This window comes from Ooceraea biroi, chromosome 4 (assembly GCF_003672135.1).
Source record: "Ooceraea biroi isolate clonal line C1 chromosome 4, Obir_v5.4, whole genome shotgun sequence".
Lineage (NCBI taxonomy): Eukaryota > Metazoa > Arthropoda > Insecta > Hymenoptera > Formicidae > Ooceraea > Ooceraea biroi.
In genome coordinates this window covers 960,491-975,893 of record NC_039509.1, presented here as the reverse complement: position 1 = coordinate 975,893, position 15,403 = coordinate 960,491, and the positions used below count along the sequence as shown (strand labels likewise).

The following is a 15,403-nucleotide window of genomic DNA, read 5'->3' as shown; positions in this document are numbered from 1 at the left end:
GCAATTATACGCGCCACGATACGCTCACGTAATACGAACATTTCCGCTTCTCCATACAAATCGCGACTCGTTACTTATCGAGACATGATAATTCACGTCGGATCTTATTGTCGGTTTTTCTCCGTTGTTACGCAGTATCTGTGAGAAGGATCTGACACCTATCTACGTGCGGTGCGATCTCGCTAATCGCACGTATAATTGCGATAATTCCATATTCCGACACGCGTAACATGATGGTTCACCCTCGTGGCGCCGCGATGAATTTTCCATCGCATGATTCCAAAGAAAAAAAAGGAAAAAATAGACTTACCCGTCCGGTGGCGAGCAGGATGGGTTTCGCGCCGTGGCAACGAATATCATCGGCCGTTGGGGCGGCCAGGAAATTTCGTACCGCATTCCAGAGTGGATTGGGCGTCGTTGTTCCCTGTTCAAAAGCGAACGAGCCGGGTCCATCAGTGGTACCGGCCGCGAAGCTGTAGCCCATTGCAGATATGCAGCCACGTACCTGTTGATAAAACGAGATAAGTCGTCTTCATCAGGTTTCCTCTCAAGTTTACGGCGGTCTCATGATAAGACTAATAAGACTGCTAGTCACCTCCTCGAGCTTGCCTGTGGTCTCGTTAAAGAACTCGGCGGTCTGCTCCGGCATGTTGACATATTGATGTACTACTCGCACCGGTCCAACCACTTCCATGGCTTCACCACTTTGCCATAATTTCTGCAAAGTGACAAGAAAGATCGACATAAAGATGAGGAAAGGCACGTTAAAAGAACGAGAATTATTGCACGCCTGTGTCTCCCAAAGGAATTCTAGCTAATTCTACCTACAGCGCTTGCATCTACAGTGCATGCGAGTGCGTCAAGGGAACAATCTATCTTTCTTTCGTTACTTGCACGTTTCTACGACTAGAATGAAAACACGAAAGCAAAATTTAATTACGATCGCGATGAAAACTGCCCATTTAATAAATGAGCGTAAAACGCGTTCAGCCGCGTTGATTGTAAAAATTCTCGGCGATGGCGGTCCTCGATTATCTTATACAGGAAAGCTACTGACGCGTAAATATACGAAAGTTTCACGTACGAATCAATAACGTATGCTTCAATCAATAGATATTTCTGTTGGAGAGACCGAAAGCAATATTTGTGGTATTTATCGAAATAAGGAGCGAATTTCATATCCGGATGTGGTCAGCTTCACCGCAAAATTAAACTGACTTCGTGCGACTGTTATTAATGGATTTCTATAGGAAATTTCGTGGGAAATATGAAAACGAACCGTTGCATAATTTACGAGAGGAGCTGCAAATCATCATTACATTCATATAATCGCGTTAATACGGTTTCCATATATTTTTCTGCAACTCGTATAATTAATTGATATACATATATGCGTCATGCTGAACATAAGTTAAAATATATGAAATTACAGGTTGAAATTATTAATTATAGAATCTTAAATCTACTTTGGCACCTTGTTAATTGATTAGTAATGACATAATTCAATTTTTTATCATAATCCTTTTTTAATTATTATTTAATTATTAATATATGTGAATACGGAAAACGTAAAATTGGGGCTTCATTTTAGATGCAATGATTAAACATAAAAATTGCATATAATACCCACATGTATTTCATCAATGCATCCGCGTATAAGTTTTTATTACAATATTTCACACATAATATATTTTCAATCTTGCAACAAATATCATACAATTCGTAATAACACTTTGTAATAATAATTTCATCATATTTATTAAAAGATTGAAAACATATTATGTGCGAAATATTGTAATAAAGAATTATACGCACGTGCATCCTGTAGAATTGCATAAGTATAAAAGAGAAGTCATTTCTCTTTATAATTATATGTAAAATACACAGCATAATGTATGGAGCACGTGGGGCATATGGTTTAATCTCTTTTCTCTATTATTTTAAAACATTTGAGTCCTTTGCATTGAAAACAATACGAGATAATACATTCAGAATAACAATGCAGTCATATATGACTGACAATAGAATATATGTATAATCGATTTCATAATTATTGTTACATTAAAATTGTATAATATAATATCAGAATAATAAAATTAAAAGTGTATAATATAATATCAATATAATATCAGAATACTATTTGATCACACTACAATGAGATCTCATTACAATGTTGATATATTATACGATCTGTTCTTGACAACAAACAAAAACGGAAATTCAAGAACAGCAAGGAAATAAAACGCTCCGACGCGCGATGCGTATGCCCGCTCCGGTGCGGAAGCGTGCGGGTGTTTCGACAAAAAGCGAGAAAAAAAAGGAGGCGGTGGTAAAGGAGGTAAAACACGGCGCGTATCCGCGTAATGCCGCGTTGCAACGCGCGCGGAATCCACGCGAGCGTGCGAGCAAGCACGCGTGAAACGCATCCGTGCGTATGCACGTACGTACACGTATACGAGGGTCTCTTCCTCGGACGGCGGTGTGGAAACCGTTCCTCTCTTCTCTTTATGATGCTAATCCGTCTTCACGAAACTGACGATGGCTTCGCCAGTCGTGCCCCCGTCATGCTCAAAGAGCATGCGAATATGTTGATTATTACGGTAGAGCTTGCATTATCCCGGCTTTTGCATTACGATGCCTGATACGCATAAGCTGCCCTGCTCGTTCGTATCAGCACTGGACGCGACAAGGTGAATATAATATCTGAATACGCTTTATCCCTCTGATTACCCGCTTTCGCCCCTAACTAACTAATGGTTATTAATAATTCGTTCGCTTGCATTCGGTCACCGCCGTGATCCAGACTTTCCGTGCTATATTTTGATGGTATTTTTTGTATTATAATGCATCAGTATCAGGGTCCCACGTAGTTCCAGTTGCTCTTTGATCTTAACGGTGTTCTTGTTACTGCGCGATTTATTCAAGGTTCAAATACTCCCGTTGCTACCTCGCTATACTTTTCTTTCATGAACGTTCGTGTAATGTCAGCTCTTTCGAAGCGCGCATTCAAGCACGTTAACAATGTTACACAACTAGAGACAGATTTAATCTTCACTTTTCTACAAATCACTTTAGGACTCTTTTGCGTTGATTGAATGCAAAGTTACATAAAGTCGAACGTTCAAGTTACGAATATGCTTCATCGAACGAGCTTTCCATTTGTTTTCTCCATTCTCGGTTTGGTCCACGTTGATTTCTGGAATGCGTGGTTCGGATATCATTTGTATCCGGCCGAGGCCGGACTCCATCCAATGGAGTATAATACCTCCGACGGACATCTTTACTACGCTCGCGTTGTCGGAGGGAAAGTAAGTGGCGGAAGGTGCCGTTGCGTCGTACGCGGAGATGAGACGCGAGATATTCCGGCGGGCGTGAGTGCGAGAGAGGAAACGATGACGAATGATGTCCGAGTGGGCTAAGTACACACTGCTCAGACTAATACATTCACACGTGAAGGTAACGCGCGGCGCAAGTAGCTTTCCCATCGCCGGACATCGTATCTTCGTTTCTACCTCATCATGGCATGGTGTCACGAGCAGCAGATTAATGTGAAACGATGATACGCGAGTTCGGCGAGACATTCGGCGGATAGCGTTTCTAGCCGCCGCATTTATTTATCATTATCGCGGCCGCGACGTCGCTTTTCGAGATAATCTAAATTCGCAGGTGTAAATAAAAATAAAAATAAATAAAAAATAAATAATATATAAAAATAAAAATACAAAATCCCTACGATACAGAAATGATCGCACGCGCGATACACCGGATGCGACATGGCACGTGGAGCTCGTCAAATTTGCCGAATTCATCGGGGGTGGATCGACCAATCAATCACTCCCTCGGTCTCTTGGTGATGGTAATGGTGGTTTCTTCGCCTACTCCCGCGCACAGATTGCCGACCATTATCTTTTCGAACTTCTTGGCGCGCGAGCTGGAATATCGATTACATCTCGAGATTCAATATTAACGAGCTGAGAGCTTTCCACATGGGCGGGTAGCCTTGCTCCGCGACTCGTGACAATGAGAACTCGCGGCATGGGAACACCACGACCCGGAAGACTCCACACATTGATCTTAATCAAAGGTTTTTCCTATTAACACGAATACTCGATTGTGGATCGAACGAACTCGTATCGATCGCGACATTTATATCGCCTTGAATGTCACTGCTCGTTAAATGTTACTGCTGGTTACTGAAGCTTGCAGTAATTTTCTGTTCCTAATTACGAATTATTACGTAACAATATTAAGAAATTATTAAGAAAAAGAGTAAAAGAAAAGCAAGAGAATCCGAAAAACTGTTGCGTACTGCTTGCGCAATCGGACCGGTATTTATAATGCTTGACGAAACATCAAACGGTACGATGAAAACTTTCTATGGATGCGTAGCGCTTGGCGAATCCATGAAAGTTTAATTGCGACGTTTCATTTCCATAATTTAAATTCCATTTTAGCAATAAGCGGATTTGCGTTACTTGGAAAATTTCGTGAACCTTGGGGAGATAAACGTAACAGCGCACAATGAGATTGATGTCTGAGAGAAAGGAGGGTTACGTCAGATGTGCCGAATCGCTGGGAATTTTATTTTGCATAGGTATTACAGAAATTAGGCTTCATCTGCTGCGCATTAATCTAGGCAGCCACCCAACACAGGATTTGGCAGGAAGTATCGTTTTGATAAATATTAATTTTACTGTATTAACGGCCGCGGCATAATATTCAAATCTTACACTAGAGACAAGTATGAATATTTAAATCGAAATTTCGTAATGAGATGCGCGGAGCCAACAATATCGCCATAATTTAGCTCGAAAAGACCGAAAACTTTCCCGGAGACGATAACTTATTAAACGATTAAATGCCAGTCACGATCACGCGACATGTTTAATTCATTTTGTTTGTTGTCAATAAACGATAATTGCTGATATTTATTTACATTGATAATTACTGGTACGTTCGCAATTAAGCGTGCGTTTCGTTACGTGCGGAGTCTAAAGATAAAATTGGATCCCGCTGAGCGCGTCCGCTTTCAAAACACGCGGCGGACGGAATCGCGCGCGCATAAATCGATATGCCAAGTTATTAATGGCAGCACAACGGAAAGACGACGCATATCTCTCTCAACGCTTGTCGCGTGGATGATCACTGCATTACGGACGCTATTAAGAATACACGGGACGGTGATCCTGCAATTAATCGAACGATATCTCGAAGAGCGAGTTTGAACGGATGCGGCGCCATGTAATTACTTGCATTGTTGCGCGACCGCATAACGAACCTTTCAGGACGGATTTCAGGGATAGTTTCCGATAGACAGGAGAGAGAAAAAGACAGGAGAAAAGACAAATATAATAGCTTTGTCGCTTGTCGCGCAAGCAAACTCGATCGCGTGTGAAGATAATTGTGATATCACTGAAATCGCTGTTTGCCATAAATAGCGAGACGATCTGCGTCTCGAACGGAACAAACTCGGAGGTATTTAAATGCACTTTGACAAACAGTTACAAACGGAAATGTTTCGCGAAAATAGCATCGTATCTTTCATCGCGGAAATATCATGCTAACGTTCTTCTGCTTGAGCTAAGATGCTTCTAGGATACTTTGTCAAGATAAGCAATACAATGCTTTGATGGCAGACACTTTAATTAACCAGCTGATCCGCTTAAATTGCAATCTTACAACAAATTTAAAAGAAGCATACTGTGAGCCCCCGAGGATTAATATTTTTACATAAAATGTCTCAGAACTTTTCGTTCGTTGTAATGATCCTGAGCGGGAAGATACACATAAAATACATTTTTGCATCCAGGTTTTAACTAATAGCGATTGCATTCTCTCGTGACGTACTGTCTTTTCAAGTACAATGAAAAATTCATGGCCTTCCATTCGGAAAGCCTTTTTCTTGCAAAGCCACCGTTGTACGGATAGCTTCTTTCGATGTCGTGCATTGACAAAAGCTTCTTAAAAAATTTTGAAAAATGTAAACTCTAATGCGAAGAAAGCGATATGAATATTATATCGCAGTCTGGTCAATATTTCTTGAAGACTTGGTCGGATACTTATAACGAAATGGTTAAAAAAGTGGGAAATTAATTAAGAAACAATTGCGAGTAGTAACAGTAGAGCAGTGAACTGAATTAATCATAAATCGTCATTCTAGATATTTATGGTACTCGTTCATCCCTCTCGAGATTGATCATCGTGTTGGTCAGACAAACACAATGCCACGCAATTTATTATTCGTCTCCGCGATCTCGATCTGGAGCGCGTGCGGCTTTAAACTTTTAATGAAGTTTCTCGTTCGTTTAATGTGACCGCAGATCGCAGTTTAAGCATCCAATCGCAGATACTTCGAACGTGATCTCGTTATCAAAGAAAACGAGTGAGTTTCCGCGAATAGTACTACTTCGGTAACTTTGTGGAAACGCAGTCAGTCGACAGAAACAGAAACATACACGCGGATCAATCGAGCAAGTCAACTTTCATCAGAAGACGACGGAACGACGCAACGATAAAATGCAACCCTCGCGAGCGTAACGAAAGCAAGATTGAGCGAGCGAGCGAGCGAGCGCTCGCGATACATGCAGCAGAAATGCACGAGAAACTCATCGCGTCTTATAGAAAGCAGCGGTGACGACATCCATGACGTAATTGCAAATGAGGAGGTAAACGCATTTCCAAATTACTGCGCAACATTTAGGAATATTGATAATTAATATATCGACTTTGATCCATGATAATTGAAATGCGATAACTTTGAGTTTCTTCACCCTCAGAAAGGATTTCTAATAACAAGACGAAAAATATTCTTGACTAATTTAATCGTATTACAAGTATAAAAAATATATAAATAAAACAATTTTTAATTAAAATCAGTAATTTCTATTCTTCTCTCTCGAATTAAATAAGATTGTCTTACTGTCTTGAGACAAGAGTAACATATACAAATTTATGCTTATATATTCTTGTATGTAGAATAATTTGATATTAGCACCACTTTATAGTAGGCGCGAAACTATGTGCTACCGTCTTTTGTCGATGTCGACGCATCATTTTCTCACAGTCGCTCGTCGGCTCGGCGCTCCTGCGTCCTTTATTCGGATAAAACGGCAAATATTTATGTGTTGCAATCGAAAATCGGGAAAGTGTTTCTGTGTATTTCTGTGTTTCTGTTATTTACAATGAATAAGTGCAATACTCTACAAGAAATATTAAAAGATATTTTATTTTAAGTATATATGTATACTTACTTGAGAAATAAGATTCGAGATAAGACATTTCCATATCTTTTAATATTTCTTGTAAAATATTGCACTTATTCATTGTAAATAACAGAAACACAGAAATACACAGAAACACTTTCCCGATTTTCGATTGCAACACATAAATATTGGCCGTTTTGTGCAGATTCTACAAATTCTCTTATTACAAGTTACAAGAATAGAATAAGATGTCTTTTAGATCTCACAATATTCTTAAATCAAGAATATTTTGAAATTGCTACAAATTTTTATCTAAATCCTTCTGAGAAAATTAATGAGATAGCACCAAGATTATTTTAATCTAGATTTTAGAATTTTCTATTCAAGATTAAAATATTCTTCTTTTCAATAATAAATATGATTGTCGCTATAGCGATCTTATTTTATGATAGATTAAAGAGTAATAGCATTAAGTCCAGAAATCTTTTCTGTGGGTGTTATATTGAATGTTCCGTGTAATCCATGGTCTTGGATGATGTTTAGCGCGCGTATCCGATTATTTGCGCGATCGATTTGACACCAACGTGCTCGTATTATTAATACGGTTGTGATGTTTGATATAGGCTGAAAATTCTAAAGCAAGCGGTTCATCACCATTCGAATTGCGAAACGCATGGTAACGTGCGAAAATGTCAGGTATCCGAGCAGCTGTGACTCTTGGCAAATCGCGTCCTCACGTTACGTGATCGCGTTTCCACATAGACGGCTATCGCTATCGCGGAGGAAGACAATCGACAAGCCCTGCGGTGATCAAACGGGGGCTTCCGTTTACAACGAATGCATGGCTTCTGTTCCTCGGGAGACGCGCGCGTGCATCATTTACATGTCATAAACGAATGCTGGAAGATCAAAGGAACGCACGATTGCTGGATGCGCAGGATGTCTAGTGAATCGTGATAAAACCGTCGAGATAGTAATTCCTTCGTAGCAAGATAAGTATAAGGAACGTAGAATACGTCGTTTCGCTCGATTACCCAATTTCCGTGTGCGGAAATCTCCCGTTTGATCGCGCTACGATCGATTTAACAGATGATAAAATATATAAAAAATTATTAAAATAATACAAGGTAAATTTTGCTCTATCATCCAATCAACTAAACGATCTCTTGATCTGTCGAGATACAAGAGACGGGAACTTCCGAATTTTAATTGAGATCCTATTACGTCTAAGAATATTTAAATTGCTACCGGTAGCGTTTAACATTACTTGACACATCGATTTCCGCCAGTCCGGTTTCCTTCCGAAGGATGGTAGCGTTACAAACTAATAAAGTGAGTTAACGACGAAAGAGAATTAATTTTCAATATTAACGTCAATGTCTGACGTGCGGCATCAATATCATTTAATTATCGCTCGCCGATATTTCCTCCGTCGTTTTGCGTTATTGGAAACTTCCGATGGATCATTGTTAATTAATGGTCACGGAAGATCGCATAAATGAACAGATTATTCGCGATAAGAAACGGCTTTTAATTGCCGTTAATTACTGTGAATTTCTGGGTTTTATCACAGCATTGAATTGCGAATCGTGCGACATACTGCGTGCTTATAACTGCTCGTATATATACAGCGCCTTGAATGACGGTAATGCACGTATTGGCCATTGGACATGTTCTCCATCAAATTGCATGTCCAATCATCTCGTCCAATCACGTTCCGTATGTGATTTTCCCTTGATAATTGATATCCTACGAACGTTAATAAACGTACGGTAATATCGATTCCTAAATTAATTAATATCGAGCGATGGTGTCCGGCGCCAATGACTGTCTTTGCATCAATTAAAATCGCTGACAGCAACATGCAGAGTATAAGGTAGCTATTAATTTAGAATGCGAATGTTTGTATCGCGGTACGCTTCCGCGCGAAGAGGAAAATTATACGTCGTGCTTCGTCGGAAAGAAGTGCTTCGTGCTTATCTCCCGGAAAAGATTCTTTACTAGTAAAACTGATTTTTCCGGAAGAGACTCTCTACTAGCAAAATTAATTTTTTTATAATATAGAAGAAATCGAAAAATTGATTGGCAACGCTTGGTCAATCTCGTATCAAATATTGCAGCAGCAGCAGCAACAGCAGCGACGACGACGGTTTCGCTGCGAAGGCGAAATTCTTTCTTCCCTTTTTTTTCCATTGTCATTAAATTCCGGTAAAAGTGCGTGCGATCCCGACATTTTTCGCGATAAAGTTTCGTCATGTTAATTGCATCACTCGCGCGCTGCGAACGCAGCACACTTTCCATGCAAATGCGGCGATTACGCGTACAATATGGACTTATTTTCGGTGCAATAACGAGCAATTATCGAAACTTACGAGCACTGCCCACCAGCGACATGAAATTTCGCCGCGAGAAGAAATGTTAATTACCATAACGTTTTCTCTCATTAGGCGCGTAACTGAAAACGTTACAATTCATCGTTGGATTAAACGTGACGATTAAAGGTCAGTGGGTCGTGACTGGTCATGTTACGAACACTTGCGAACCGTTTCCGTCTTCACGCATGAATTTTCCGTAAACAGCGTGCAGAGATCGTACGTATTCACGAGGAAGGTTCTTAGAACGTTGCGTCAATGTCGGTGTAAATGTTGGCCGCGTTTCATTAATTAGCATTGCAACGCGGACGCGTTTGTAATAAACTGCGGGAGAAGTAGTTCGCCCATATTCGCACACGTGGTTATTATCATTTTACGATCAAATTTTCCGAGATAGAAACAGTTTGACGAGCAAGCCTCTTCATTGCCTCTCGCACCACAAAATGCAAGATTCTGGAGCAACGTTGTCGCGATTAGTCGCGGCTGATAATCGCAGAACGGAGCCGCGCACAGATCGGAAGCGAAGTCGTCCTTGCGAGGAGCGCAAAAACGCCTCGCGACATTCGCGTAATTTGCGAGTAGCTCGAGGCGTGGCGGCGACGCGTTTGCAGAAAATCGCTCGAAATGAACTCGCTCTTCAAGGTGGTCCGCGACAACCTCGCACGTCTGCGCTTTCCCAGCCGACATCATCACCACCGTCGTCATCGCGCCGTCTTCGCTCTCGCCTTCGCTCGTAAACGAGCGACGCAAGTAAGTAAGACACCTGTCGTCATCCGGCCTACCTTGGATGCCAATTCGCGCCGCGATGGATCGCGTGACGTCGATCTTAATCGCGAGGGGCGCAATCAACGCGCACCCACGCATCGCCGCACCGATCGCCGATTCATTGAAACCGCAATGTGAGTCAGATCATCCAAGATATCGATACAAAGGTAGCCTGGAGTCATAGGAATCATCCCGTTGCGCTTCGCGCATTGCGGAGCTTGATTTGAAACCTTCAGACAACGTGGTACTGATTATCGTTTGATCGGAATTTCTCATTGTTACTAAATTTTTCTTTGATGGACTTTGATGGCGATGCCGACTTGATCGTGAGATTTTATTGATTCTTCATTTTTACTATCGATTCAGTTAACAATTAGCCCGAACGAAATTGGCCGCGCCGTTCTTTGTTGATCAAAGGAGTGATGGATGTGTGCATATATTATCCATCGATCCTCAGCTCGCCAGTAGCGTGCGCAGCGAGGACTTTCAGCCGCGGAAGCGGAGTCTGTCTCCGTCGATGTGAGATAAGCATAATGAGGCTGAGATGCTGTGCGATTGCGGAGCCCTGTTTTCAGACGTGGGAACAAGAACGTGTAAACACGTGGATCACCATAGTGACTCGTTCCATTTTTTTCTGCCTCTCTCTCTCTCTCTTTCTTCTTCTCCCGTCAAGAGTTTCCTCCTTTGTCTTGCTCACGATGACGACGAGTCCGCCTGCTAATCGACCCTTGCACAAGCGGTAATACCAGGGTGTGTGGAGCTGTTCCGGCGTGGGATAAAATTGGCCGCGCCAATTAAAACCGGCACGGCCATTCGCGGCGGAATTACCGCGCGGATACTGCTGACTAATGCGTTCTCGATATATCTTGCGATCCTTGCGATTAATAAATAATGATGCGCTGCGAGCACGTAGCCGAGGAATTATGATGATGTTTCTCCGTAATGACAGTACCACGCCTCTGGGTCCGTTTGCCTAAAGCTCATACATTTTTGTTGTTTATATAATGACATACATAGTACTGCATAGTATATCATTTTATTCAATTAAATTGTTAGTATTAACTTGTTAATATTAACTTATTAATATAAAATTATTACTATTAACATGACAAATAATATCAATACATAATATCAATATTGTTATGTTATCATACATATTACTAGTAATTTTAATTATATTTGTGATTGATCAATCGATTCTCTCTAAAAGCAGGACTTTCCGCTCGCGGACGATGCTCGTCGACGCGCAATCAATCGCAAATTGATTTCGCCAACGGACGTGCGTCGCTCCAATTCGATCGACGCGGAATAATAAAGATGCATATCAGGAAGAGTGGTCCTAAGAAGAAAAAAAAGAGTAGCACCGGGCTTCCTGACGTTACGACACGTTACGACGTTATTCAACCGGACCAAAGAGTTTCACTCTCGTTCTGCCGCTGAATGGCCGTGTGCGCGAAATCCGAATGCAGGAACGCCAGCTATTTCTCTCCCTCCGTGCTCGCCGTTCGCCCTCTTACACGTTTCTACTGCTCCGGAATAGCAAACGCATCCGTACGTCGGCGACAACGTACATATTTTCTAACGCGCATCCCGGGAAACTTTGCGCCGGAACACTTTTACTCTCCAGTAGCGTTCGCTCTAGCTCATGCGGTAACGTATGACACTCGCCTTTCTTTCGCGGACGAAACGCGCTGCGTAACGACGATAAGTATTCCGCTGGCAGCATGCTATTGAGCGACAGGAATGATCGTCGTAGAAGGAGCCTACCGTAGAAACCTGCCGCAACTGAATCACTTTGTTATTTAAATAAACTTTTAGCTACACCGCCGCGTTCCAGCATCGGTCGCGGTTGCGGCGCGCCACCGCTAATTTGCCCGTCGAGAGTTACACGAGACCGTAATTAGCGGGATATCACGTGGGAATTAAAGCACGCGGGTCGAATTTTGATGCACGACCGTTGAAAGGCGAATTTTGGTGCAATCTAGGCAAGCGCCTAGAAATTGTTCGCATTTCTACATTTTTCTGCGTTCGCACAGGATTTCGCACCTCCGCGCGCGACGCGTCCCATTCAAGCTGAAACGACTCCATTCAAGCCACACCATTGTCTGCAAATTCCGGAGCGCGGCCGACGCTGTGTACTTACGGCGAGTAATTAGCGCGATATCGCCATCTCACATTAGACTTATCATTTTATACTATTAGCGGCTCCCATTGTACCACCTCGTGCTTAACCGCGCGGAAAATATACCGATGCGCCAATGTCACACGCTATTATCGGATACATGGTAAATTATTGCGCTGCATCACGCACCGACGTCGCGTTGCAAGGTGAATTCATTGATTCCAAGGAAAAGTATTATAAAACGTTTACCGCAGCTTTACTTCCAGGCCTTCGCGATCGAATCTTTCGTGCCTCGTCGACGTCGCTTTGTCGGTTTGCGACAAGCACAATGTTGGACAGGCACGATTTTGTCACGCCTAGAATCTCTCAAGGAGAGGAGTGTCGTTTTGGAGCTACGTGCTCTGAGAAGACCACAAAGACCGAGCAAGAACGAGGAGGATTATTACGTGGAAATCCGTGTAAATGCAAGGATATAAGGACCATAAAGTCTCTCTCGCAGCGGACGGACACATAAATTAATATATATGCAAGGAGAAGAAACCACCTTATCCTTGGACCGCGGGACAAAAACGCCGAATTAGGTTGCGCTGCGACCGAAAGCGACCTCAGGAGCGCAGCTAGTGGCGCGCGAGCACCGGTGCTCCGGGGTGTGCCAAGGATACGCCGAGACATTTCTTTTACCCACGTTCCGCGCGCGCACGTTTCCCACACGATTGTATTGAAATGCGGCTACGGTAAACAATGCATTACGTAACATCGCGGGGCCACGCCAAGCTCTATCCACAGATAGAGCCCGGAGAGGATTGACACAGACGTGACACGAGGAGAGCAAGGGAAAAGGACGACGGAATAGCGGCAGCAGCGAGTCAGAGTTTCGATACAGCTGAAACGAGAACCATGCGCAAATTAATCTCCGTCGAGTGCAACAGAGAAAGAGGCAACAGAATTAACACCTCGCTGTTTGAATAACAACTAGGTGTCGAGAGTTGGTGACTCGGATTGCGCAATGGCCTGGCAGTTTGACCCCTGGTTCAGTTAACGAGATACCTGCACCAACGAGACTTGAGATTTAATTCTAATTCCAGTCTTGTCTCTCCATGTGTCTCTATCCTCGCTTTATCTGAAAGCTGTAGTACGTCTTCGACGTTTTAAAAAACAGGGTTGATCCTGTGTCAATAGGCGATGCAAATGTCATTCAGTACTCCAATACATTTATCATTTCTCTCATTCGTTTCTTCGTCTTAAAGTTTACATATTGTGTATCTAGGAGTGTACTTTTCATTGCGTTTTACAATGCGCATCACGTGCATTAGTTCGCGTATTTATTAAGCGTATCCGTAGACCCTTCTCGGCATTATGGTCACGCAGTACACCTCTCTCACGACTTCACGGTTATTAGAATCGTAACGGAGACAGATTGTAACTCTCTGCCCCCCAGGCTGCAGAGTGGAACGTTATAGAGGCTCCTTCGACGACAAAATAGACTCGTTGAATAGAGAAAGATTCTTTCTCAAAACGACGCAAAAGAAAGTGACGTATTTGCTGTCGCATGGTATCGCATGACAAACATGATTTTATTCTTTTCAGGCTAAAGAATTAGGCGAGAGCGATGGATAATCGAGTGCTGAAACATTTTTGCGGTGGACCACTTTTGATGCATGGGATATCGATGTAATATTGGAAATAATAATAAAATAACTTTTACCAGATTTTCTTTTTTATGGTGAAGCAAAAACCTAATATATTTAACATGCACTAAATTTAAAAAACTTATAAAACAGCTCGGGTAATAAATAAATTAACTATTGGTAAAATATATACATATATATAAAATGTACATATAAAATGTTCAAAACATATAAAATGCAACAAAGTTGAAAATACGAAAAATATCATTGTCTAATTTTTATTCGAAAAATATCAGTTATTTTTTTCGGTTTAATAGAAATAAACATTTTTTTATTTTCGCGGATATATTCGTGCGTTTTCGCGATATTTTGCCACGTGCAAAAGGGACTGCTGGCGAAAGAGACATTACAATGAAAATAGTAACGAGAAAAGAAAAAGTCAATGAGAAAAATTTCGTCCATCGAAAATTTCATGTATGCATAGCTGAGTTAATACTCGCAAATCCACAGCAGTGTATTGGAAAAACTCATAGCAGTGCTTATCCGCAAAACTTTAACTGGTATTTATAATTTTCAAACAAAATGCTTTAAACATTACTGTGAGAAACTATATATGGATCACGCTAATCCTTTAACATCACGTCTTTTGCATTATAAAAAAATTCACCTACACAATATATAATGACTTGTTTATTGCAGAAAGAAATCTGCTGTCATATAGACAGTGAATCGAAAATAGAATTATTCGCGTTTTGGAAATAAACCTGGTCGAACATAAGTACGTTTTACGACAAGATAGCATAGATAAAATGACACATAAGTACGGTGAGAAAGATGTCGTTATAGTGACATACCTGTTATTCTTTCCTTTATGACCCTTAGACGAGAGTATTGTTACATGTCAGCGGTGACACTCTATTTGTCATCTAAATTGAAGTCTACGAAGGACATACAATTGCATAATTCTTCACCTGCAATCAACTAGCGGATACTGACACATATTACACGACCGGGAGCGTAAGCGGATTGATCTCATCGACTTCGTCATCGTTTCTTCCACGGCATTTTTTGCCACATTAGCGTAAATCTAAAGTGGTGATGTGTAGAGTGCGAAATTAAGAGCGTTACAATCCATTTCCCGACACTGGAACACTGTGGAACATGATGAAAAATTGTCTAGCAAATTTATAAAACACGTAGGTATCTTACACATAAAAATATATACAGTGCTGGCAAAAAGTTCCGGAACGGTTAAAAATCTTGGAAAATAATGATTTAGTGGAAAAAGGTTTCAAACAACAAGCATAGGGCTTA

General features: G+C 41.5%; 1 protein-coding gene across 3 annotated transcripts in view; it reads right to left on the bottom strand.

Annotated features, from left to right (window-relative positions):
- The window catches only part of LOC105283617 (neutral ceramidase), a 43,294-nt gene that overhangs the window by 9,224 nt on the left and 18,667 nt on the right, over positions 1-15,403 (bottom strand). For all 3 annotated transcript variants that reach the window (XM_011346517.3, XM_011346518.3, XM_011346519.3), the window contains exons 8-9: positions 596-718; positions 311-505 (exon numbers count right to left, since the gene is read on the bottom strand). In XM_011346517.3, coding sequence (XP_011344819.1) covers positions 311-505; positions 596-718 — 318 coding nt within the window. The remainder of the gene's footprint in view (positions 1-310; positions 506-595; positions 719-15,403) is intronic.